Source organism: Desmodus rotundus, chromosome 5 (genome assembly GCF_022682495.2).
Source record: "Desmodus rotundus isolate HL8 chromosome 5, HLdesRot8A.1, whole genome shotgun sequence".
In the NCBI taxonomy this organism is placed as follows: Eukaryota; Metazoa; Chordata; class Mammalia; order Chiroptera; family Phyllostomidae; genus Desmodus; species Desmodus rotundus.
The window spans coordinates 40912045-40937787 of record NC_071391.1 but is presented as its reverse complement, the minus strand read 5'-3'; the positions used below and the strand labels follow the sequence as shown (position 1 = coordinate 40937787).

General features: G+C 53.7%; 1 protein-coding gene across 3 annotated transcripts in view; it reads right to left on the bottom strand.

The window, feature by feature from the left end:
• Window positions 1–523: 523 nt before the first annotated feature.
• The window catches only part of LMO1 (LIM domain only 1), a 36075-nt gene continuing 10855 nt past the window's right edge, over window positions 524–25743 (bottom strand). For all 3 annotated transcript variants that reach the window (XM_053924651.1, XM_053924653.1, XM_053924652.1), the window contains 3 exons: window positions 5276–5489; window positions 2628–2753; window positions 524–894 (listed from right to left, as the gene is read on the bottom strand). In XM_053924651.1, the coding sequence (XP_053780626.1) occupies window positions 789–894; window positions 2628–2753; window positions 5276–5489 (446 nt within the window). In that variant the 3' untranslated portion in view covers window positions 524–788. The remainder of the gene's footprint in view (window positions 895–2627; window positions 2754–5275; window positions 5490–25743) is intronic.

The following is a 25743-nucleotide window of genomic DNA, read 5'->3' as shown; positions in this document are numbered from 1 at the left end:
TCACCCCGGAAAGCAGAAAGGTGGACCCCAGATCAGGCCCAGGCTGCAGGGAGGAAACAGAAAACACTGTCCACTGCCCTGAAAGCCAAGAGGGGTTTCGGGATGGTGCTTCCATGGTAGGGCTGCTCAGGGTTTGGGGTCCTGCTGAGGAGGAGGTCAGAGCTAGGTTACTGTCTGGGCAGAGAGAGGGGTCTCGGTGGTGGATGTAACAGAAGAACTCAGGGAAGGCAGGGTTCCATCTTGCCTCTTCATCTTGGGGGCCTGCTCAGAATCAAGGTATATGCTTTGCCAGGGGAAGGAGAGGGCATTCCAGTTCCCACTTCTGGCTGTGGGGTACTTGGGGGTATCCCCTTCCCTCCAGCTTCTTCCTCTAAAGCCCACTTAGAGAGTCCCATGCCATGCTCTGTGTCCCTCCACCCCCCCAAGAGCCAAGGGGAGAGCCTGCCTGAGCCATTCCTGAGCAGAGGACAGGGGCCCAGGTCTGTGGCAGTCATGTGATCAACGCAGAGTAACCTCCCCGGAAACATTCATAAGTTTAATCCACGCCAGTAATAAAATCGCATTACATTTCTCATAAAATAAATGTTCCCATTTATATACAGTAGACAGACTGTACAGGCCCTGCCTGGCCCCAGGAGGGGTCACACACAGACGGGCAGCGCGGAGGGAGGGCCATCCCTCCCACGGAGGACGGAGTTCTCATCGGCGGGAGAGCGGCTGGCCGGCCAGGCGGGCAGGCGGGCGGGCGGGCGGACGGACAGATGGGCCTTGAGGCCAGGCGCCGGGCACTACTGCACCTGCGAGTCAAAGGTGCCATTGAGCTGCCCCTCCTCATAGTCCATCTGACACAAGATCATGTTGTTCTTCAGGAAGAACTTGTCTCCCACACAAAATCTGGAAAATCCAAGCAGGGGAGAAAGGACATGGAGGGGTCCCCGTGGATGGTGGGGGCTCCAAACAGGGGAGGAGGACACATGGGGCTGGGGGTCCCAGGGAGCTTGCTCCTTGAGCTTTCCAGAGGGGTCCCCAAAAGTCCCAGGGCCAGCCCAGCCCTCTGCCAGGCCCTGAGACAGCCTACTGTATAGGACAGACAGACAAGCCTGGGCCACAGAAGGGTGGGGTTAGTGGGAAGGTGCAGGAATAATCTCTCCCTGTCACAGAGAGGGAGAAAGAGACAGAAGGACAAAGAAACAGGAGAAGACCCGGGGAGGAGAGAGGTAGCCAGAGGTAAAGATGGAAAGGAGGTAGGGATGAAATGGTTGATTTTTTCCATCCCTCTGTCCCCTCCCCAATTTAAGAGGATGGCTCAGTGAAGGGCACTTTCTTTAAGCAGAATCTGTGGGCTTCCTGGAACATCCTTCCAGGAAGAGGTGACCCTGTCCTACCATCTTTCCTCTTACCCAAAGAAGGCTCTGCTTTGCCCTCCCTCTACCCAGTCTTCCTTAAGTACTGGAGGATTCAGCCCTTCCCTCAAAGATGTCCTCAGGGTGGCTGAGCCTTTAGTGGGACCCCAGGGTCACAGGCCTAGTCCCAGCAGATCCCAGTTCAGCCACCAGGTGGCGATGCAACTTCACGGAGGCCTCCTAGCAGTGGGTCTGGCCAGAGCCCCAGCCAGGCCAGAGCTCCCTGCGGCTCCCTCAGGGAATACTTGTATAAACTGCTTCCTGACTTGGGGACTGCTGGGAAAAGGGCCTGCCTTGGGAGGCTCGGGCCCCAGCCAGGAGGGCTCTGGCTCCGCGGGTCCCTGGGGCTTCCCACAGGGCTGGGGCACTGAGCAGGAGCCAAAAGACCAGAAAGGAGGCTGGGCTGGAACTATAATAGACTCACAAGAGAAGGGTCCGCAATGAGGGGCTGTTCCCTGAGGGGATTTTGCCCTCCAGGCTGGGGAACCCCTTCTCACTGGAACATATGTGCACACAGCATACTCACAGGGCACAGGGCCCTTGTACACACACATCTAAAACAGGCCTCTTCCTCCACGTGCCCACTCTTCATGCATACAGAGCACACACATACCCCCATTTGCAGACAGACACCTAGAATCATATCCCATCGTGCACACATGCCCGTGTGGACATGGACATTTAAAAACACACATATGAGCCCTGGCTGGTGTGGCTCAGTGGACTGAGTGCTGGCCAGTGAAACAAAGGGTTGCTGGTTCAATTTCCAGTCAGGGCACATGCCTGGGTTGCAGGCCAGGTCCCCAGTAGGGGGCGTGTGAGAGGCAACCAATTGATGGCTCACACATCAATGTTTCTCTCCTGCTCTTTCTCCCTCCCTTCTCTCTAAAAATAAATAAGATCTTTATAAAAACACATGCATGCACACAACACACTGTGCATACATGTTAAGCTCATGCATGCTCCCACCCATTATATTCACGCAGAAAAGTGTCCCACAAACATGCACATATAGTACTGGCTCACGCACATTTGACTACAGGGCTCAGGCTTACATAAAACACATACGTACACATGTGCTCAGGACAGTGCGCACATGGCAGCCACAGGCACACACAGAACCCACATTTGCATGTAGGCCTCCACAGTGTTTCTGGTGCCTTCCAGCAGGAGTCAGCTGGGCTCAAGGGAGTGGGTGGACTTTCCTACCAGACTAGCACTCACCTCTGGTTGCAGAGCTGGCAGGCAAAGCAGTCGAGGTGATACACATTGTCCCGGGCCCGCATCACCATCTCGAAGGCTGGGATCAGCTTGCTGCAGGCGGCGCAGTTTCCCGTGGTGCCGAAGAGCCTGCAGAGGGAAGGGTGCAGAGAGCTCAGGAGCGGCTGGGGATCTTGGGAGAGGGCGGCAGGGGCATTGCCTCCAACCATGGCCCAGCTTGTCTCCCTAAATTCTACTAAGAGATCAGGTTTCAGAGAAATTGGTACATCGACTCCGGGAGGGGGTTGTGGGGGTCAGCTAACACTGCCCATCCCTGGGCTGGGATGACAAGGCCTCCTTCCAGTTCCCATTGGGGTCCGTCAGGCCCCGGGGGCCACCAGAATACTGAGTTGGACCTTGAGCAGGACTTCAGAGTCACACAAGCCAGAATATAGAGGCATTTGGCCAATCATGGGCTGTGTGGCCTCAGGCTGTGTCACCTAGGCTCTCCGAGCGACTGTAAAATAGAGACTTCGCATGCTTGTTGTGAAAGCTTCTGAAAACGCTCAGTCACAACCCCTGTATTGTAGTAAACTCCTACATAGTGTTTACTCTGCACCAGGCCCTGTTCTACGGGCTTTACAAAGATCAACTCATTTAATCTCGACAACAACCCTATGAGGAGGTCTTTTTCAGCTACCAACTCAACTCTGTGACTTGCCTAAGCCCCGTTTTCCTTTCCCTGGACCCCAGTTCACCCTTCTTTAAAATGGGGATACAGGACTAGATGATCCTGTTCAAAGGGGTTTCTACAACAAGACTGAAGTCAAGAGGAAGTTTCTAAGGACTTCTGGCACAATGCCTCTTTGAGACAGACAACCCTTCTCTTAGCAGCTGGTTGCAGAGTTCTAGGGGCAGGGAGCTGACACTCTCCCCATGCAGGCCAATCCTTGGCTGGGTATTTCAATGGTCTGAGCCAGCCAGGCTCCTCCTCACTTCTTTTCTGCACCCTGGCAGAGAAAGCCCCAAGTGAGACATGGGGGCTGAGAGGCAGGCAGAAGGCCCCTCTAATCCCTGATTTGTCCAGCTCAAGCTCTAGCGTCTGCAGGCGAGCCTGGCTCCATTATTCATCAGTCCGAACTGCCTGGTAGCTCAGATTAGGTCAGACAAAGGCTGGGCCACAACATCTGCCTGCCGAGAGGGGCCAATCTTGCCCCCAGTCTGATGAGCAAGCTGCAGAGGGGACAGGCTCTGGACAGCCATTTTCTGGGGCTGAGAAGCTCAAAGAAGCCTCACCCCCATTCTGGCCCACTGGCCTACCTGGCCCCAAAGTTATTCCGTGGCCTTTGCCAGAACCCAGGAAAATACCTTCAGGCTCCAGTGGCTGGTAGGGCCCAGGATGCCTGTGGGTGCCTCAGCCCTGCTGACAAGCCCATCTTGCACTGAGGTCTACATCCCCAGGGCCTGTGGACCCATCAGATGGGCTGCTACCTCCTCTCAGCCTGGCAGGTGCAGCCCCCTGGCAACGCCCTAAACCTCCAGGCTCGGATGCCCTGTTCATTCAGTTTATCGAGGGGTGAATCCCCAGGACCCCCTTCCTGAGCCCTTCCTCCTGGCCTCAGCCTCCCTCTTCTGGGCCCAGCCAGGAGCACTGAGTCTCAGGCCCTGGTTCATAGCATCTCTAAAAAAATATACAAAAAACTCCTGCAAAAGGCAAAAGTTAAAAGAGAAGGTACAGGCAGGTAAATCTTAGGCTCTTCAGGTTGATAAGCCCACCGCACAACATACCCACACCTGAGTGGAAGGAGCCCCAAGAACCCCTTGCCCTGACCCATTAATTAATGAGTTAGGCCTTCCCCCACTCTGTCCCCCCGCAAGGCCCAGACACCACCCAGCAGCCTGTGTGAGAGCCAAATGCAGGTGCTGGGTCTCAGCCAAGGCCCTTGCTTGGTGGCCTCCTTCCAGCCCTGCTGATGTCATGGATGCCTACGGGAGGGTTAACTGGGGGAGACAGCCCCAGGGAATAGGATCCAGGCTGTGGGGGAGGACGGGTGGGGGAGCTCCGATGAATGTCAGGCAGGAAGTTATTCTTTTCACCACTTCACAGAGGGGTAAACTGAGGCTCAGAGCTAGTTCAAACCCACGTCTTTCAGCTTTGACATCAGCAATCCTTCTCCAGGGTCTGGCTGCCTGCCAGGATCCCCAGGCATTGAATTCCAGGTCCCTCCTAGAAACTTGGGGGGAGCTGGGCCCTGGGGAGAGGTGGGAAGGGGGTCCCAGGGCAGTCAGAGCTTTCCCACCTGCCACAAAGCCCCTCTGAGACATCCTCTCCCAGACTCAGGGACAGGGTGGGTCAGAAGCCCCTGACAAAGGCAGGGCGGGGACAGGCTGGGGCCCTCAGGAGGCTCCTCTCCGTGCCCGTGGTTACTGATGCCTGCCCGGAACCTGTGCTGGCCACTGAGTCCCAGGAGTTAAAGGCACGGCCCTGCCTTGGGGGGCTCCATGGGTGTTTGGGGGGGCAGGGCAAGGGCAGGGGCAGCACAGTCCAGGATGAGCACACACTCAGGCTGTGCATTCTGGGTACTGGGTCTGTAGCCAGGGCAGGACCGTGCTGGGCCCAGGAGGATGGGGGCTCTCTGAGCGGAAGGACCAAGTGGCGGGAGGTGGCCCACCTCAGGTAGTCTCGGCGGCACAGGATGAGGTTGGCCTTGGTGTAGAGGGTGGAGCCCACCTCGCCCAGGCGGCAGTCGCAGCAGGCGCACTTGAGGCAGTCCTCGTGCCAGTACTTGTCCAGAGCTTTCAGTAGGTAGCGGTCCTTGATCTTGCGGTTGCATCCGGCACAGCCCTTCTGCTTCCCTTTGGGCTGGACAGACAACATCGGCACACCTGCAGACGGACAGACAAGAGACAGAATGACACGGGTGGGCCCTGTGGCTCTGTGCCCTCTGAGAATGGGAACCCGTGGCTTCTCCCTGCCTGCCGTGCCCCTCCAGGATCAGGGTTCCCAGGTGCTCTCATTTTTTCACCAGCAGCCTCCTCCCCAGTGTCAAGTCCTGTCCTTTGGGCTGTGTGGCACAGCCTGTTCCCCTGCCCTGCAAAGGCCCATCCAGAGGCTCCAGGCGCACGGGGAATCCCCACGTCTGCTCTGCTGCGGGGCCCACAGGTGGCCTGGAGGCCTGGCCTCCCTTAGTTGCTCCCTGCCATGCAACACTGCCTCCTCTGCGGCCCGAGCTACAGGAGGACTGAGTCTCCTCATGCAGCCACCATCCCATTGGCTCTTTCTACAGCCCTAAGGACGAAGTCTCCTAACAGGCAGGGGGTCCACTAGAACTCCCACATCTTTCTGCCACTTCAGACTTCCACACACAGTGTGCGTGTTTATCCCTCTTAACCCAAAACGTCAGGCTACAGCCTCTTGGTTTATTCATGTAGAACAGTGGAGGTGTCGAGAAGAAAATAAGATGCCCTTGTGACAGTCCCAGCGGGGAGCAGGAGCTCTGGAGGCAGGTGTGTGCTGGAGGCAGCTGGGCTGGGCCCAGGTGGGGCTCTCCTCAGCAATGCTCCCAGCTGGAGTCAAGCTCCCTACCTGCCCTGGCCTGAGGGAGGGCAGGTTCCCAGCCTCTGGATCTTGGCTCTTCCCAAAGACCTCTGAGTCTCTGGCCCCCTCCCAGGACCCAGAGAGCTTCTCAATATGCAAGAAAGTACCAAGTACGAGGGGCTGGATCTAAGCCTGGCATTCACTGGAGGGAGGCGCAGACCTCCCAGCAGGCAAGCGTGTGCATCACTCACACCCCATGTGCACAGGCACAAGGAATGACTACAGAAAGGGACAACTGAAGAGGAGATAGGGATAGATGACAGATGTCATCCGGGAACCTGGACATCCACATGGAGCCCTGAGGCTTGAGTGTGCTGAAGATTAGGCTTGGTGAGGAGTGCAGGGAGTCTCAGAGCCCCAACCTGGGGGGAGTGGAGGTGCCTATGAGAATTTCCTGAAAGGGATGGGGAGGGGGAAAGGGTAGGGATGGAGGCATTGACTCTGGAGAGAATAGCCCACCCCTTCCTGCCTCCCTGGCTTTTCAACCTGCTCACGAACTCTGCCCTCCTCTTGGTCCCATCTTCTCCAAGGGATCCCTGCACTCTCCAGGGCTCTGGGTTCAGCTCCCATCACCTGGCATCCCTCCTCTCGCCCCACCCCCACTGCCCGCAGCCCAGAGTCTGAGCTGCTTCCTCAGGCTTCAGAGGAGAGCCTCAGCCTCCAAGGGGCCTCAGTCTCAAAATCCACGGGTGTCAGGTTGGATGGGCCTTCAAAGTTCTTCTAGATAAATGGTCTCATTCTACAGATGGGGAAACTGAGGCTCAGACAATCCAAAGGATTAGTGTAGGTCACCAATTAAGCTGGCCCTAGGAGCCCTTCCCTCCTCCTGCGCTTTCTTAGCCCCATCGCTTCCTCTGACTTCTCTGGGAGAGGTGGTGGCCCTTGGGCCCAGGGGCCCCTCCCGAGCCCAGAAGCAGCAGGACAGGTGAGGGCAGGGAGCAGTATTGCAGGCTGCTGTGGGCTCTCCCCTCCCGCCCTCCTCCGGTCCCTGCAGGGCTGTCTGTTAGCTGGGAAGTTCACTGCCTAATTTCCTTAATGCAGCTCTAAAGGTTAATTGGTCTGAGAGAGTGATGGGGCTCAGAATGACTGTCCTCAGGCCTGCCTGTGTCTCTTCTGGCAGGGTTCAGCCTGGTCATGGCTCTGAGGAGCCCATGGATGCCACCTTGGGACCAAGCACCCCTGAGAGCTAAGGGGGACCTGAGGGGCTCCTTTCAAGGCCTGGCCCACAGGTGTGCCCGAATGGCGGAGGGGTTGAGAAAGCTGGACGTGGGATCGTCTGGGGGTCTCAGGACAGCATTATTTTTCTCTGGCACCTGCAGAAGGAGCATCCAGCCAGCATAGCTACCAGTTTGGAAAACCTCGGCCAGGCCTCTGCTGTAGATCCCAGGGCTGATTTCCACTTACTTCCCTGGACTGGCTGCACTTGTGTTCTCCCTGGTTGGGGGTGGGAGGGGGTGAGCGGCTGGAATATCCATCCACCTGAGGGGATACACCCAGTCCCATAAATTGTACCCCAAAACGATGCAGGGTCTCTCAGCACCAGGAGCATCTGCCCTCTCCATCTTCCTCTGACTTGGATCCTGGACAGAATGCCTGGCCACCGAGCCTGCAGGGCCATGAACTACAGCACTAGCCAGCTCCTCCATCACTGGTAGGACCTGGCACCTAGAGGACCCAGGGAGGCCAGGAGGAGGAAAGCCACAAGCTTTCCCAGGTCCCCTGCTTCCTACCTGTGCCCAGGCTGGGCCTGGCACACAGCAGGTCCTTGGTACACAGCAGGCTTGGGCGCCCTGCTCTAGGGTGTTGGACTCTGCTTCCTGGGCCCTGGAGAACTCTTAAGGAGCCATGCAGCTTCTGCCAGAAGTCCGCCAAGACACGGAACACCAGGGCCAGCCTGGCTGAGGAGGTCTCAGAGCATCTGGGGACCTTGAGCTTTCTCTGCTTGAAAAGGCTGAGGTCCTGGGAGAATTCTGACTCGCCCTCCCTTCTTTGTGATGCCCCATGCTGGGTTGGGTCCCACTGGGCTAGTCCAGGAGATTGAAAGCACTCCTGGAAAGGTCAGGAGGCTCTAAGGGGGCACCTATGGGCTCCTGCTCCCCAGGGGGTCCAGGTTCTCCCTCCCTAAGCTGCCTCCTCAGCATCCCCACCCCAGCCTGCCGGTTGGCCCTGCAGACACCTCTTCCCTCCCGCCCCCCCACCCCCTGCCTGGCTCTGGGAGCTGAGCCTCGGGCCATGCACTTTCCATTAAGGAGATAGCATCCCTTTGCTGAAGTCCATTTGGGATCCATTTTAGTGTTATCTAAAAATCAAATCTACATGGTAATCCTTTTAATGTACTCCTGACTTTAGAAAAAAAAAAACAGGTTTGCGCTCCTTCAGGAAAGGTTTTAAAGCATTACCCAGTAATTACTACTCACCCATGAAAACACTGATATTTTACAATGGATGATGCGTGGGCCTCCCCGCACACACTGGCACACACCGAGACCCACCAGGGGACCCAGCAAAATAAAACAGTTCACTCAGCCCTGTGGGTGCCCCTCACATCTCAGGGTGTGGAGGGGACGTCTGAGGGGAGATAGGCCAAACACCTGCCCTGCCACTACCCTGGGTGGACTGGCAGGGGAAGGAGGCAGCCTCCCAGGCTGACTCATCCAGCTGCCAGACACTTACCCTCAGCTCTTTAATCTGGGGAAAAGCCAGACAGTCCAGGTGACCTGGAGGGACTGCCAGAGGTCATTCAGCCCTTCCTGCACCCTCCTCTTCACATGGCTTCCTGAGGTGGTCTGCCAGCCTGACCCACATCCTCAGCAGTTCCTGTCCACCCATTTCAGGCCACCTTTCAGATGCCACAGGTGGACTGCTCCACACTGCCAAGCCCGTTGGCTCCTGATCCCACCAGTGCCTCCAGCTTGGCTAGGAGGCTGAGCCCAGCTGTGGAGCCCTCCCAGTGAGCTCCCAAGGCCCATCCTCCTACCCAGAATGCACACCCCCGCCCAGCCCCAGGTCACTCCAGGCCTGCCCTGTGGCTCCCCTGCCTGCAGCCACTGGCAACCCCACCTGGCATTTGAGGCCCCCTCCCACATTCCAGCATGTCCTACTTGGCACTGTTGGATCTGCTCCCTGCAGAATCCTGGAATAACATCCCTCTCCACCAGGCAAATGGATCTTGTTTGCTTCTGTCCCGGGGCCCACATGGTGCTACTGCTCCAGGACACAGTGCCTCGTCCTGCCCATCCCACTGCCCCTCCAAGGTCAGAGTCCACAGTGGGGTTGAGGCAAAGAGCACACACCTTGAACTCAAAGAGTCTACTTTCCAGTCTGGGAACTGCCCCAAGTAGCTGGAGGGCCTGGAGCAGATCTTGGCACCTTTCTGACCTACATCTGTGAAATGGGAGCAGTAAGGGTCTCCTTCCGCATGGACTGTGGTGAGGCTGGAATGAGGTTACACACAGGAGGCCACGGCACAGAGCCTGGCATCCCGACGGGAACTGGCTGTGTCACTGACACGCACTCCAGCTCGCCTGCCTTCCCTGCTCTGTCACTTGTTTTCTTTCTGTCTTGATAGAATTCCCAACTTGCAGAAAAGTTGCAAGAATAGAAAGAATTCCTGCATATCCTTCACCCAGATTCTGTAAATACAAACACTTTACATATTTACTATCTATCTATCTATCTATCTATCTATCTAATATTTTTCCTGACTCATGGAAGAGTCGGCTTTAGAGATGGAGCCCTACACCCTTTAACACTTTGGTGTTATTTCCCCAAAGCGAGGACCTTCTCTCAAACGAGCAGAGCACAGTTATCAAACTCAGGGAACTAGCACTGACATAACACCATTATCTAATCTATAGACCTTATTCAGATTTCAGCAATGCTCCCAGATATCTTTTATGGCGAGATGCAATTCTGGATCACGTATTGCATTCCACTGTCAAGTTTCATCTACTTAAATCTGGAAGGATTCCTAAGCCTTTGTGCTTCAAGACACTGACATTTCAAAGACCAGTTATTTTATGAGCTATCTTTCAATCTGGGTTTATCTGACATCTTTGATTGTATGACTTTAACTCCTCTGTGCCTCAGTTTTCTTTGTTAGACAATGAGAAGGGAAATACCACTCATCTCATGGAGTTACCGCGAGGAGTAAAGGGGTTCATATACGTCTTTAGGACTAACTGGACCTGGCAGTCAAAAGTTGGCTCTCTTTAGTGTCATCCCACCTCACTCACGGGAAGGATGACCTTAGTCACCGCTCCATCTCAGGTCCCTACAATCATGCTGGATGCTTGTTTCGAGGGGGCAAACTGACATGAATGTGTCACTGGGATAAAGGTCACACAGGCACTAGCTGGAGTCCAGCAGGACCCAAAGGACAGTCCTGTGGTCACTGCAAACGTGTTCGGGAGGAAGTCAGTCCCATCTGCCTGATAGGCGGTTCTGCATCCAGTCAAGTAGGAGGGGTTGTTGTGGCAGCTCAGAGGGTGCTGGCTCAGAGCAGGTCCCTCTGGATGCTCTGGAGCAAGGCCTGGGGCACAGGCAGGTGTGACCTTGGAGTTTCTCATTGTCTCTCCTTGTGCATCAGTACTGGTTCCAAACCCGTGCCCACACAGTGCAACACAGCTGCTCAGCACAGCTCTGGGGCTTCCCTTTCTCACCATGGCTGCCCGCCCATCCATGGGTGCAGGCGCGGAGCCTGGGCTGGGGTTGCCCAGGGCTAAGAGCAGCCTGCAGGGAGGAAACGCTGGTGGGACAATGAGCAATGCTCAACTTCTAAGCGCTTAGCTCACAACTGCCTCATGAGGTAAATAACATTATTATTCCCATTCAACAACAGGAAAACGGAGGCACAAGAAAGGTTATGACTTGTCATGGGGGACACAGTTAGTATGGAACGAAGCTGGGATTTGAACCCTGGCAGTCTGTGTTCGGGGCCCAAGGACGGGACTCATCCGCTGCGCTGCTAGCCTGGGTGTTGCTGCCCTCTGGGAAGCCCGGAAGGTACACAGGTGCAGGACACGCATGCAGATACATGCAGCAGCACACACATGCATGTGCATGTAATGACCACACGTACACTCTGTCCACAAGAGGCGGGACTGTGTCTGTCTGTGTATTCTCCCCACGACAATTGTATCCCAGTGCCCCGCACAGTGCTAAATATAGTATCTGCTCAGTAAGTTGCATAAACATTCATATGCATACATGCCAGTCATACATATAAGCTTGGGTGAGCTTGTGTAAATATACACACGTATGCACAAGCAGTCACATGCACCTTTATTGCCTTTTGAAAAACTACATTTCCAAAAAGTGGAACGTAGCTCAAAATCAAGGTCACATTTGAACAAAAGGCCTCAATCCCACCTTCCCTAGGAAACGGAAGAGAGGGAGTCCACGAGGCTTCGCCCACGTGGACTCATTATCTGGAAGGTCCCACAGTGATCACACCCACTTCCGCTGCCGTGTGTGTGTGTGTGTGTGTGTGTGTGTGTGTGTGTGTGTGTGTGTCTGTGGCCTTCAGGAACCTGGGCCCCTACCACCTGCAAGGTGCATGCTCCCACTTGGGTCTGGAACTGCAGAGTAGAGTTCAAAATGGAGCCAGCCAGCGCCCCCTCCTTGGCATCAATCCCGTTTAATAAGGAAATTTGAAAGTGTAATCTAATTCTGCAGAATCTCTTTAAATCTCGTTTTCTCAGAAGTAACTTCATTTCCCATGGACATATCCAGCCTTGTGAGAAGACCTCCATTTCACACCAGTTTTATCTCCACAATTTCTCGTCTCGCTGCACTCCTATCCCAGGGCCGTGCCACGCGGCAGGCGAGGCCTGAGCTAATAGCATTTCCTGCTCATTTGGAATCAAAAGCCAACGAGAACAACTGTTGAAACGCGCGACTACAGCCACCTAGAGCATGCTCATTGCTGCCCCTCTACGCACCCATTTGCAGGCGGCTCGCTTATTGGGTTAGATGAGGGAGAGAAGCAAGGTCCCTGTGGCCTTCACCTCCCTGCTGGGGCAGTGAGGAAGGCTGGAAGGCTCTGCTCACAGGGTGGCAGTCAGCTCAGTGGAGGAACTGGCCCCTTTCCCTCTGGGGCGACCCCTAAAGGGGATGTGAGAGAAGAGGTAGGCAGTGGAGATACTAAGACCGTGGGCCCTGCAGACAGATGGCCTCAGCTCAAATTCCATTGCTTCCTAGGTCTGCCTCAATTTACTCACCTCCTAAGTGAGCATGGACTACTTTAAAGGATTATTCTGAGGATTAAATTATATCATGAACAGGAAGTCCTTATAACAATGCTTGACACAGTAGCTTTATAAAATCCGCTGAGAAAACTTATGTATTCTATATTTCATGACCCACCAATTCTATTCCTGGCTATATGCCCAACAGAAAGGAGAGCTTATATCCACCAAAGGAGATATACGAGGATATTCATAGCGATTGTCTTCATAATAATTCCCAACTGAGAACAACACAAATGTCCATCAACAGTAAAATGGGCAATAAATTATGGTATATTCATATAATAAAATAGCCCACAGCGATGAAAAAAGTGGGCCATGATACACATGGCAATATGGATGAGTCAGACAGCGTAATGTCGAATGAAAGGAGCCAGACGCACGAAGGCACGTGTTATATAATTCTATATACGTAATCCCCAAATAGGCGAAAACGATCTCCGGTAATAGGTGTAGCATAGCTGGGGTGTACTGTCACCTGGCGGGAGGTGTGCGGAAGCCTGCTGAGCTACTGGAAGTGCCCCTGTCTTGATCTGGTCGGTGTTTAAGTGGTTGCACACACATGTAAAAATTCACTGGAACAAACACCTGAGACATGCAATTTACCGTCTATGTTTTATGCCTCAATTTAAAAAGAGAAACGAGCTAAGACGGAGACCTCTCAGTCAGGACGTTGCTCCTCAGAAAACCCACCACTTCCTCGGCATCTCACTGAATCTTCATATTAACTTCATATTAGATAAAGGTACTAAACAATTATCCCCACTTAATGGATGAGGAAGCAGGGAGGTCAAGGCCCTTCCCCAAGGTCACACAGCTGGAAGGGTGCAGGGCAGGGGTTGCAGCCTCAGCCTGCCAGACTCCAGCGCTCAGGTTCTCATCCAGCACACGCCCATGGCCTCCCTGCCCAGCCTGGGTGAGGAGAGCTCCCTGGGGCAGCGTCTGGGTGCTCCAGTGCAGCCTGGATGCCATATGATGCTGGGCCAGGGGTGGGCAGGTGCATGCTCAGAGCAGGGCCTGTGCTGAGACCAGGAGGAATTATGGCCCAGGCAGGATACCCTGTGTGCTCAGGTGGGCCACAGCTTGTTTCTGCTCATCTGTGGGTCCCTTGAAAGCTATGTGTGCTGTGGGACCTTAAAAGGACATCTGGGCTAGGTCAAATAGGAGACATGGACCAGAAACTATGGCTGGGAAGGCACAGGAGCTGGGAAGGAGCAGGAGGGCTGTGTAGACGCAGACCTAAGATGTTTGCATTGTGGCCTTGACAGGGACCAAGGAGCCTTGAAAGGGCACATGTCCTCAAGGGGGAGGGTCGAGCTGTGAGGGGAGAGCTGGGGGCTCCAGACCCAGAGCCACAATGGTGGGGACACCCTCAATGAACAGCCAGGGGCTTGTGTGTCCATGAGGGGACAGTGAAGGGAGAGGTCCCGAGAGGGGCTGGCTCGGGGTAAGACGTTTACAGACAGTCCAGCTATGCTTGCCTTCTCTAAAGCCCCCAGTTCGTCCTGGTCTCCACAGACCACCGCAGTAGGGGAGGCTGGAGGAGAGCACTGCCCACTCGGGTCCCCAAACATCTGCAGCCACCGTAGCCACATGCAATCGCATGATAACACCCCTATTAATGCCTACTGTGTGCCATCGCTGAGGTCCGGGAAAAGCACACGACCTGCCGGGGGGCAAACCTGCAGGGCCCAGGGGGCTTCAGATCCAGGCTGCTGGCCTCAGCCCCTCCCTGCTCTCTCTCAGGGCCAGAGGCAGCACCACATCAGCTTTTTCTTGAGCCACGGGGACAGAACCTCTGCTTGGACCCAGTCTTGTTCCTGTCGACAGAAGGCAGCTCTAAAGCCCCCTTTCAGGGATCCATCAGTCCGGGTGGGCTTCTGGCCCCCAGTACCTCCAGGGGAGCCATTCCTGTGCAGGAGTGTGAAGCAGCAGGCATTTTTGCAGCGTGTTTTGGTGGAGCCGAACCTTCTTAGGAAAGGAGTGCCCTAAAGCCTGAACGCGCAGTGACCTTCTAGTGTCTGTAGGTCATGGGGCTGAGGAGATTCCATACACCTCATGCTGGGGGAAGCCGAACCCCGCACAGCCTTGGGTCAGGCAGTCGGGGACCCCATTGGGAGCTTACAGGGGCCTGGCTGATGCACTGAGATACTGGAACAGTTACGAATGGAACAGGCAGGTACACGCAGTTTTCTCAGCTCTTTGGTGAGGGGAGTTTAAGCATCAGAAGCTACATCTGCTCTTTAGAGCTTGTCACTGCGAATGATACTTAAGTTAATTGCATGGTTATCTGCGGGGGGTGGGGGATGGGCATTTTCTTCCAACTCTCTGGTGGTCTCTGTGAAGCCGCAGATACATCTCAAAAGCAACAGGCTCACAGTAGGACTTCAGACCACCTCCTCAAACCCTGGGCCCTGAACTCTCACCCCGGCTTCCCTCTGCTGCCCCCCAGGCACTCAGGCCAGGAAACTCTAGTCACCCTCAGATCTTTCATCACCCTCATCCCCCTTCCCTGCTGACTCCCGCTCTCCATCCCAGCTGCTTCTTTTCACTTCCAAAGCTACTGCCACCTTTCACCACATTATCAGCATCGCTCCCCACCAGACTCTTATGTCTAGTATCCATAATCCATTCTCCACACAGCAGCTGGAGAAATCCTTCCAAACAAAGTAGGTCATGTCACTGCTCCGCTTGAAATCCTTCCATAACTGCCAGCAGTCTGAGAATAACATCCACACTCTTCATCAAGCCCGTGATATCCTCATGTGGTCCTGCCCCTGCCTCCCTCTCTCACATTGTGCTCCAGCCACATTGAAGATCTCCCTACTGCCACAGGGCCTTTGCACATGCTGTTTTCCCTTTCACAGAACACCCTTCTGCCTCTTCATGTGACTGGCTCCTTCTCATATTTGGGCTTCAGCTTAAATGTCATCTCCTCAGAAAGGCCTTCCTTGACTTACTTATTTCCTTGTTTAATTGACACCCTGGTCATTTCAAGTTTTTATCACAATTTGTAATTGTTTTCCTTTTCTGTGATTTTACTTATGAAAAATGATTGGTCTCTTTCCTAAGACTGTAAGCCCTGTGAAGGCCTATTTAGGGGCTCTGTCTGTCTTGTTCACCAGTGTGTCCCCAGCCCTGAGCCCTGTAGCTCACTTTTTAACCAGCAGTTCAGGGAATGAATGAAGAGACTCATATTCCTGGCAAGACCCTGCTGGCCAGAGTGGGCTGATGCAGATAGGCAGGCTCCCCAGACACAGGGGCCTTAGTCAGGCTTGTTGCTGCCTCTCGTCACATCCCCCAAGGCGCCTGTAGCTTCATGGCCCTAACAAAGCAATGTCTAGGTCTTGCCTGCCACAGTCTGGATTTGTGAGAAGCCCACCCCAGGGCTCCGGCTGAGACAGGACAGCTCTTGTGCAAAAATAAAATGTCTACCCCTAGGATAAAGAGACAGCAATCTCAGCCTTTGCAGACTGGGAAGAAGGAAGCCCGCTCTGTACCTCCCAGCACATATGACTACTCCGCCCAACCCTCAGGGAGTGGGGGCTGGAGCCTGAGCTCAGTCACCTGTGTAACCTTGGCAGCTCAGTCTTCCCCTCTGTATCTGTGGCCTGGGCACCCTCTCCTCCCCGACACAGACCTAACCTTCCCAACCCCCTCCTGGGGGGTCCTCTTGGCTTATAGATACGATCACTTTTCTGGCCTAGTCTAAGCTCTGGGGGCCCAGTGGGAGAAAAAAGTCCCTGAAATTTGTCACAGAAAAACCCCAGGCCCAAGCTTTCTCTACATGCAGCCTCTACCCAGCCCCATCCCATCCTGGGCTGCTGCAGCCAGCCCCCAGGTCCCTTGACAGGATGCTACCTGGAGCTGCACAGCTGCGGGGACCAGCAGGGAAGTGTCTGGAAGGTATGTTCCCCAGACAGCAACTCAGCTGCTCCCTGGGTACCCGCACAGTCCACATCACCCATCTAATGAAACAGGGCTCCCAAGGGGCCTGCAATCTCCGCAGAGAAGGAGGACGGCACGGACTCTCAGATGAGTCTCAATTTCACAGCATCAGGGACGCGAGCACCAAGACGCTGAACCAGAAAACGAGAGTCTGGCAGGAGCGGCAGACACACCGTGAGCGCCAGGGGATCTAAGATTAGGGCCCTTCAAAATCAATTTTGAATTCAAACTTTTAAATGTGTTCTCCAGACGCAAAGAAGGGACCCTCCAGGCAGGCTTGGCCCAACCAGCTGCTAGGTCCTGCTTCTTCCATGAAGCAGCCAGGGCCCACCTGCTGGCCACCGGGAGGGAGACTCTGGACCCCGCCCCAGGAGCCGCAGGGAAGGCGCCAAGGGACAGGAGTCCCCTGGGCTCTTGCTGACATAGCACTACCTCTGGGGTGCCTTGCCTGAGATGCTGTCCTGGGGCTTCCTGGTGAGGCCTTGGGGGCTCCTCCCCTCTCCTTTGCAGACCTGGATGAGAGGACCTGAGTGCAAAGCCCATGTGGGCCAGATCCTCACCCCAGCCTGGCTGAGGAGGCTGACGGGGCACCAGCCCCAGAAAGCATTTAGAATGTGAGCTTTGGAGTCAGACAGGCGGAGATTTATAGCCTATACCAGCCCCAGGCTCCCAGGGAGAAGATTCTGGTTCGGAAGAGAATTTCTCTTCTGGAAACCCGGTGGGAGAAATCCTGAGGTGAGGGTCTTAGAATGGGGGTCCTGTGAAGTGAGAGTGGTCTAAAGCCCCCAGTGCAAAGGGAGAGGAAGTGTCACTGGGTGTGAGTCAGCAGGGCAGCCTGGCTGCTGGGAAAGCTGGTGCGGCCACAGGCCGCATTATCCGAGGCTTGGTGCCTGCAGCCAGGGAGCTGACGAGCACACTGTTACTTGCTGAGTACTGTTCTGGGCCTGGCACTGTGAGGTGCACAGACACCCAGGGCAGTGGGCCTCATGTGGAAGCAGAACAGAACAAACTGCTCCGGCCGGACCTTGGAAGAGGGCCCAGGGCCCGCAGGAGGAGGGTCCTGGGAGGCCTGGGCCCATAGAGGATGCTCCTGACAGCCGCAGCTATGGCCCCCTGATCCTGGCTGGGTCCCCACTCAGCCATATTTGTTCCTCCCAGCCTATGATCAGCCCACCACACCACTGAGGCCTTCCCCATCTCTGGGTGGGGAAGCTGGTCCATGACAAGCCTCTCTGACCCCACTGACCTCACAGCCCCTACCCTCCAGTTTTCTAAGCCCACGACTAAACCCTAACTTTAGGCCACACTCCTGAGACATAAACATGAGTGACTGTGAACGACTCTTCTCCTGACAGGCAGCAGGAGGGGTAGCCAAGGCCTTGGGCCTGCAGAGACCTCACAGGGAGCCCCTCCTGGAATGAGAAGCGCTGGGAAGGAGCTGGAGCCAGCAGACCACGTCCCAGAGAGGAGGCAGGGACGCCCTAACCCCTCCCGCCCGGGCTTGGGAGTGGGCTGCAGGCTCTGTGAGGAAATTACAACACAGGCCTGGGTAATGCTCCTTTTAGTTACAGCATGAACTGCAGCAATAAAGCGTACCTGGGGAATGTTTAGAGAAAGCACTAATGATTTCTTCCCCAGTGGTTAATAAATTCACTTCCAGATCAATTTGTTCGCGATAGAGCCCGGCGAGCGGAACCCGCGCGGCGGGCACAGCCGAGTGTGTCTTTTTCAGTATAAATGATTTATTACGATGATTAGCGGCACATAAACAATTTAAAATACAACGCTAATTAGTTTGGAGAAGAAAGGAGGGGAAAAGCCACCCTGCCTCTCTCCCCATTATGTTCTACTTCCCTAAGTGTGTACTTTTTAATTAAATCCAAATGTCACAATAAATTTAAAGTGTTTTATTACCATTCGGGCTAACTGAGGCAGTCATGCAAGCCCCCGTCTCAGGCATCTGCAGGCTGGGCTGGGGGTAAGGACTGGGGTACCAGCAGGGTCTGCTCACAAACTCTCCTCAAGGCGGGAGATTTTCATGAGACCCCTAGACGCCCCTCCTGGGTTCTGACAGCCCCAAGCTGGGACTTCCTCTGGGACTTCCCACTTTCTCTCACCTTCCTGGCTGGCCCCAGTGATAGCTCCTCCTTAACCCTGGCCCTGAGCAGCCCAGAAGCCAGGCACGTCTCCCCAGCACTCCCACAGTACTCTGCACCCTCTTCAAATCCTTCTCAGGTGCTCTGTAATCATAAACGTAACACCTTCTGCATGCCTGGCAGCAGGCTGGTATTTCCTGTACATCTTACCATGTTCTCATTCCAGTGATTAACTATCAGTAGTAATTATTGATTCAATTTTGTGGATGGGGAAATTGAGGCTCAGAGAGGCGGAACAATTTATCCAGGGTCACACAGCTAAAAAGTAGACTTTTCCAACATCCTTATTTCTATATCACCCTTCCGTATCAGAGCCCACACCTAACCACATCTGGGCCCTGGTTTCCCAGCACCTAGAATGAAGAACAGAACCAGTGGCTGTTCAGGCAGGGCTCTCCTGAGTACGGAGCCCTGCCTTGCCCAAAGACACATCTGTGGCAGAATTTCATGCCAGGGATCTAGACTCTGATGAACCTGGGTTCAAGTTCAGGCTCTGCCATTAACCCACAATGCGATAAACACACTCAAGTTTATTAGCCTCTCTGAGCTTCAGCTTCCCTGTCAGCAGAACTGGAGTAATAGCACCCAACTCACAAGCAAAAGAACCAAAGCAGCTAAAGCAAGCAGAGCACTCTGCAATCCTTGACATGCTATGTAAGTAGAAACTGCAAACAAAAACCCTTGAGGTGAGCAGGGCTCTACAAGCAGCCCATTCATCAGAAAACTGATCACTAATCAGAAAACCGAAGCCAGCAGGGGCAAGGACTTACCCACGGACCCACGGAGCCTGAGAAGCCCAGGGCACCACATTGCAGGCAGCCTCCCTTTCAAACGCTCAGACAGCCAAGAATGGTTTCTCTCCTGAACATCCCTGCACTGTTTATTTCACATTAAAAACTAATGTCCCTAAATGCAGAGTTACCGTAGGACCCAGCAATTCCACTCCTAAATACATACCCCTGAAAAATGGAAACAGATGTTCCCCGAAAAACATGTTTATGAATGTTCATGGCAGCATTATTTACAACAGCTAAAAAATAGACACAACTCAAATTTCCGTCAGCTGATGATGGATAAATAAAATGTGGCGTATACGTACAGTGGAATATTATTTGATCGTAAAAAGGAAGCACTGCTATATGTTACGACATGAATGAATCTTGAAAACATTATGTGAGGGAAGGAGTCAGCCACAAAGACCACATCTTCCATGATTCCATTTATATGAACTAGCCGGAATGGGCACATCCATAGAGACGGAAGGTTAGTCAGTGGTTGCCAGGGAGGAGGGGACTGGGGAGTGACTGACTGCTAATGGGTATGGAATTTCTTCTGAGGGTGATGAAAACGTTCTTGAATTAGATGATGGTGATGGTGGCACAACTCTGGAAGTATACAAAACCCACTGAATTGTACAGTGAAAAGAGGTCAATTTTGTGGCATGCAAATTCTCTCTCAATAAAGCTGTTATAACAAACAAAACCAACAAAACAAATATGCCTTTGAGGACAGGAGAAATCAGTTCATCAAAAATTAAGTCCTGAAATCAGAGAGGGGCCCTGGGATGTCTAGCAGCCAGGCCTCGCAGGGAGGCCAGGCCCTGGTCACCCCATCTCCTGCATGCTGCTCCACGGGAGGAGAGACCTCCAGAGCACGGTCGCGGCCCCTCCCCATTCCCCACATCCGAAGGTCTGACCATACTTACTTTCCCAGCCATGCTCCCCGGGAAACTCAGAGCCTGCTGGATCCACCACTCTATTCATGGTTTGTCTTCCCAGGTCTCTGTTGAAATGTCTGCATCCTTGGAGGCCTGTGCCCAGCCTGCAATGCCCTGTCTGCAAATTCCGTGTTCCTGTGGGGGAGGGTTCCCCCTTCAGACCTTGAACTTGTCCTACACTGAGTACCACAAGTTATGGTATGTGCACAATGACCAGACCCACTGAGGCCCTCCAGGCCTAGCCAAGGTTCAGTAGGCAGTGCTGCCCTCTCCCAGGACGTGTAAACCCTGCCCCAGACAGGAGTGTGCAAGCTCAGATCCAGGCTGTGGAGGCCAGAAGGGAAGGCAACATCTGCCTTTGGGTCAAGTGAAAACCACGGGAGGGAGAGCGCACAGTGCCCAGGCTTATCTGAGAGGACGACTCAGGAGGATGAAGCATCCTGGCCAGCAGGGGACTAGTTCCCTGGGGACGGCTCCCTGGGACAGCCTTCCATGATGAAGCCATGAAGACTCACGGAGTCAGCCTCACGTCTAGAAATGGGCATTTGGCCCGAGGCCCTGATATCAAGGGACAGGAGCCATCCTGTCCCAAGGCACCATAACCTAGGGGAAGCTCTGCATGGAAACAGCAAGGGAAGGAACCATTCAACCAGGTTCCCATGTGGCAAGACCAAGTTCGGAGGTCCAGGGGCCACCCATGCTGGCCCCTGGGATCTCTACTTATCCTGACCCTGGGACACCAAGCCAAAGAACCTTCATTAGGTGGTTCCTTTCTCCTGGGTTTGGTCTCACCACACCTGTCCCCACCAACTGTCACAGCTCCATACCCGGCAGCACACATGAGGCATCCGCAGCCAGTGACCCTTGAAATGAAAGGGGAGACCCAGAGTCCAAGAGGGGAAGGGGCCTGCTCAGGGACCCACTGGGAGCTGGTAGCAGAGCCAGGCGGTGGCTGCAGGAGTTCCGGCCCCAACCCTGCATTCCAACCCACTGGAGAGCCTCTGTCAGCCCTGCTCCCACTCAAGAAACTGCTGAAGTGGCCTCTGCCCAGGACACCTCAGATGCCAGCTCCACCGCACCTGGCAACAGCCAGCAAGGGGGCGAGGCCCTCAGTCCAATAGCTTCAGGGAGTGCAGCTCAGGAAGGAATGGCCTTCATCTCCTCCGAGGGTATGGTCACCACTGGGTGAGAAGAGAGGCCCTGGGGTAATGGACAGTTGCTTCACAGGCTCCTAGTGACCCTGGCAAACTTGCCATTTATTAAAAAAAAAAAAAGAGAAAGGAATGCAGAAGCTCCCACCCCAAGCCCTGACCCCTGTGTGTATGTGTTTATAATCAGTGGCATCCCCTGTCACCACCAGGGACCGGGAAGGCCTGGGAGTATATTTGTCACCGCCCCCCCAGGCTTGTGGCAAGAGGCCTGGTTCTCATCTGCACTCTGCCACATACCAACTTGCTGGGCTATCCCAGGCAGATGTCTCTCCCTCTCTGGGAACAACTGACTCCTCTGCAAAATGGGGCCAGTACTTGATTTTCCAGCCTCCCATGGATGCTGTGAAGGTGAAATGAAAGGCTCTGAGACATCTGGGGCCTTCCCTGGCATGAGGTGATGCAGGAAGCAGAGGCACTGGGCCTCCCAAGGATGAGGTTGGTGATTCATTCTCTCTGGGGGCCACTAAACCGTTGGGTACCTGGAGCCTGAGGTGCTACTCCAGAGGCTGACCTTTCACAGTAGGCTGATCTCTAAGGTGCTCCCCAGTGAGCTTCTGTCTCTGGATATTAACGCTTTTCTGTAATCCTCCCCCCACACTTCCTTGAGTGTGAGCTGGACCAAGTGACTTGCTCCCAAGAAAGAAAATACAGCCAAAGTGATGAAATGTCACATCTGTGATTAGATGTGTCACATCTCATAAAAGACTGTGACTTCCTGCTTGCTCACAGACACTCTGCTAGCTTTAAGGAAGCAAGCTGCCAGGCTGGAGAGGGCCGCATGGCGCGGAACTGAGGGCAGCTTCCAACCCACAGTCAGTGAGGAATGGAAGCCTCAGTCTATCAGCCCAAGAGGAGCTGAATCCGGCCAACAATCAAACAAGTGAACTTGAAAACTCAGTTCCCAGATTAACCTTGATAGGAGACCACAGCCTCGGCTGACAGCTTGGTTATAGTCTGAGAGACCCTGATCGGAGGAGAACCCAGCTGAGCCATCCTGGACTCCCGACCTACAGAGATGGTGAGAAAACAAATGGATGTTGTTTTAAGCTGCTAAATTGTGATTTGTTACAGAGCAGTAGATGACTAATACACCACCTCACTGCATACACACACGGGTCAGGGGGGCCGCCTCTCTCCGGCTGGACAGATCTCTGCCCCACCACCCATATCACTATGAGCTTCCCTCTGGAGCCCAGTCCTTGCTAAACTGTTGGACACGTGGGGCCTGAGATGCTGTTCCTGCTCTGACGTATGTGAGGAGAGGTGCCCAGGGGACAGAGCCCACTCTCCAGCCTGCCCTAGCCAGACTCTCTGCTCTCTGCTGGGCAGAACAGGGATGGCGGCAGAGCTGACCACCTCTTCATAGTGCCATAGCCCTGGGGCCTTTCCGAAGAACACCCTCTGAGGGATCTGAACCCGAGGCACACCTGGAGCAGGATAAGCATTTCAAAGTACACCCAATTCCATTTGCTCCCGCTCTCCCCAAAACCCTAGGAAGGTTAGGGAAACTGTACCAATCACCTTCAGGACCATCAAGGGCTTTGCATACTGAAGACTCAACAGGCCTAAAAGGTAGTCATGATCACGTCCATTTGATTAGTTAGAATTACTATTACGATTTACTGTTAAGAATTATCACGTGGCAGAGGTGGGATTTGAACCAAGTCTGTCTGATGCAAAGCCCATGCTAGTTCCACTTGTTTCACAAACAGGAAAACTGAGAAACCCAGAGTTCAAGCATTCTGATGGCACTATAGGCAGCCCCTACACGGCCCTGTTGGGACAACCTGTCACCAGGGGTCAGGAATCGGAGAGTTGAAATATTTAGGGGAGAGGAGAGACAGGAAGGAGCAGACGCTGGCTGTGGGCCCTAGATGCTCGAGCCAGAGCTGCTCCCACTTATCTGGGAAGAGCGGTCTCCCTCCCCCTCTCTATCAAGTCATTGCGCCAACCGGCAAAATTGAATTATTAAAACTCCCTTCTGGGGTACCACATGGATTTTTCTCCACTGAGACTCCGAGCGGAGGGGCGGCTGCACCCGCTACACAATATTAAAATGTCAGGAGTGTAAGGCCTGCATTGGTTGAGTCATAAGTTATCAGCACCCAGTGAGGGCCGACAGAATGCCTCCCTTAAATTATTAAGCAGAAAGCGTCAGACTGTAATATTTTGCTAAACCAAAGTACAGACACAGACAAAGATGTCATTTCAATATTTGAAACCAGCGAGTTTAATTTAAAATAAGAGCAAACCAATAAGCTCAGAACATAGCAGCGTATGAGAGGAAAATTATACTGTGAGAGGAAAAAAAGTGGAAGGACTTAAGAAATTTATAAAAGTAATCTCCAAGTGGAAATTAGAAATCAAGGCCTAGAAACAGAATAACACAAAAGAAATATTACTGTCCACTTTCTAAATCAATATAACACTGCTCCACGCCAGAATTACCATGGTAACTCAAGTAAAAAGAATCAAGCAATTCTTATTATTTCAAAATAAAATCACAGCCTGAAGCCTGGGTTTTATTACAACCACTGATAGATCGCTGGCTTGTATTTATCTGAAATATTGCTTTTCAATCAGCTGGTTTATGAATGGACACAGGCCTCCCACCAGCCCACTTGCCGCCCTGTTTTGAGGCAAGGGGCCAACCAATGAATTGGGTCCCCCCTGGCGGCATCTGCACATATGCCCGGGTTTAAGTTAGCTTTTGTAATCACAGAGCTTCACACCCTTTCCAACCGTCCAGTGGTTTTGCAGAACAGAGAGGAAAATCTGGAGAAGTCAGTGGGGGCACACCTCCTTGTGGGCTTCCTCCCCTTGCTGGTGGAGGAATGGGTCCAAGGCTCTGGTGGCAGCCCCAGACAAATGCCGCCCCCCCATCATCCTCCCAAGTCATCCTCTCACTGGCTCCTCTGCCCCTTGTCCCATGAACTCTCCCTGAGCATCCTTCTCCCCGTCCCCAAGCCTGCCAGCTAGAACAGGGAGCCAGCGGAGTGCAGGGAAGAAGAGCTCACTCAATAGTCAGGCAGCCTGGGTTCACAGCCCAACTCTGGATTTGTGAGCAATGGGACCTGCAGCCAATGCCACAGCCTCATTATACAGCAGTTTTCTCATCTGCAGAATGAAGATCATAGTAGTAGCTTTTCCTAAGGTGGTTAAGGATATTAAATAAAATCATACATGGAAGATGTTTTGGTGGACTGAGTACAGAAATTGCCCCAATTCTCTACCCCTCTCAGTCTCTACGCCCTTTGCAATGTGACTTTTCACCTCCTTTCTTCAAGGGTATAATCTGTTTCCCCACCCCTAGAACTGAGGTTGGCCTTGTGATTTCTTTTGGCTAATAGAGTGTGGCAAAAGTGACAACATCGCAGAGCCAAACCCAGGCTTCCAGAAGCTCTGTGTGCATCCGCTCTCTCCTGGACCTGTTGCCACCAAGCGAACGAGCTGGAAGAGCCTGCTGGATGAGGAGGGACATGTAGTCTTGTCACCCTCAGCATCCAGCTGATCAGCCACCTGCCAGGCATAAGTGAGACCAAAAAAACCGCTCAGCCAAGTGCAGCCTAAACCACTGACCCACAGGTTCAAGAGCTAAGTAGATGCTTGTTTTGAGCCTCTGAGTTTTGGGGTGGTTGTTCGTGCAGCAATAACTAATTGATAAACAGGCATAGAATAACGCCTTATTTTTTAGTAAGGGTTCAGTAAAATGATAGCTATTGTGTTTCTCAGACCCCCCTAAAGACCCAAAGCAGAAGAGCTCATACTGTAACTGTACAGAAAGCAATGTCACTTTGCACTGGCATGAGGCTTTCTGGCTTATCAAGCATGTGTGTGGGCACCGGGTACCATTCAGGTGCTGTTCTCATTGTAGAGATGAGAAAACTGAGGTCCAGTAAGTTGTCTGAAGTCACATAGCAGCCAGCTGGAACTAGAATCCAGGTCTCCTGAATCATGTCAGTAGTGAGGAAGGGGCAGGAGGAAGGAGCTGGGGCCCCAGGCCACCTCTGCTACCTGGACCAGATGCTTACTCCTCCCATGCCATCTGCTTTGAATTTGCCCCATTGTGTCAGCCACCGTGCACTCCTGCCTTGGAACAGAAAATAAACACATCCCACCCAAATGAGAGAGGAGCTTGTTGCTCCGTTGGGTGGACGTGACTCTGAGCATGGTCTGGAATGGCTTTGGTCACCTGTAGGCTCCTCCAAGGCTGACCAGAGGGGAAAAGGCGTGCCAGACAAGGGGGTCAATGCAAGCAGGGT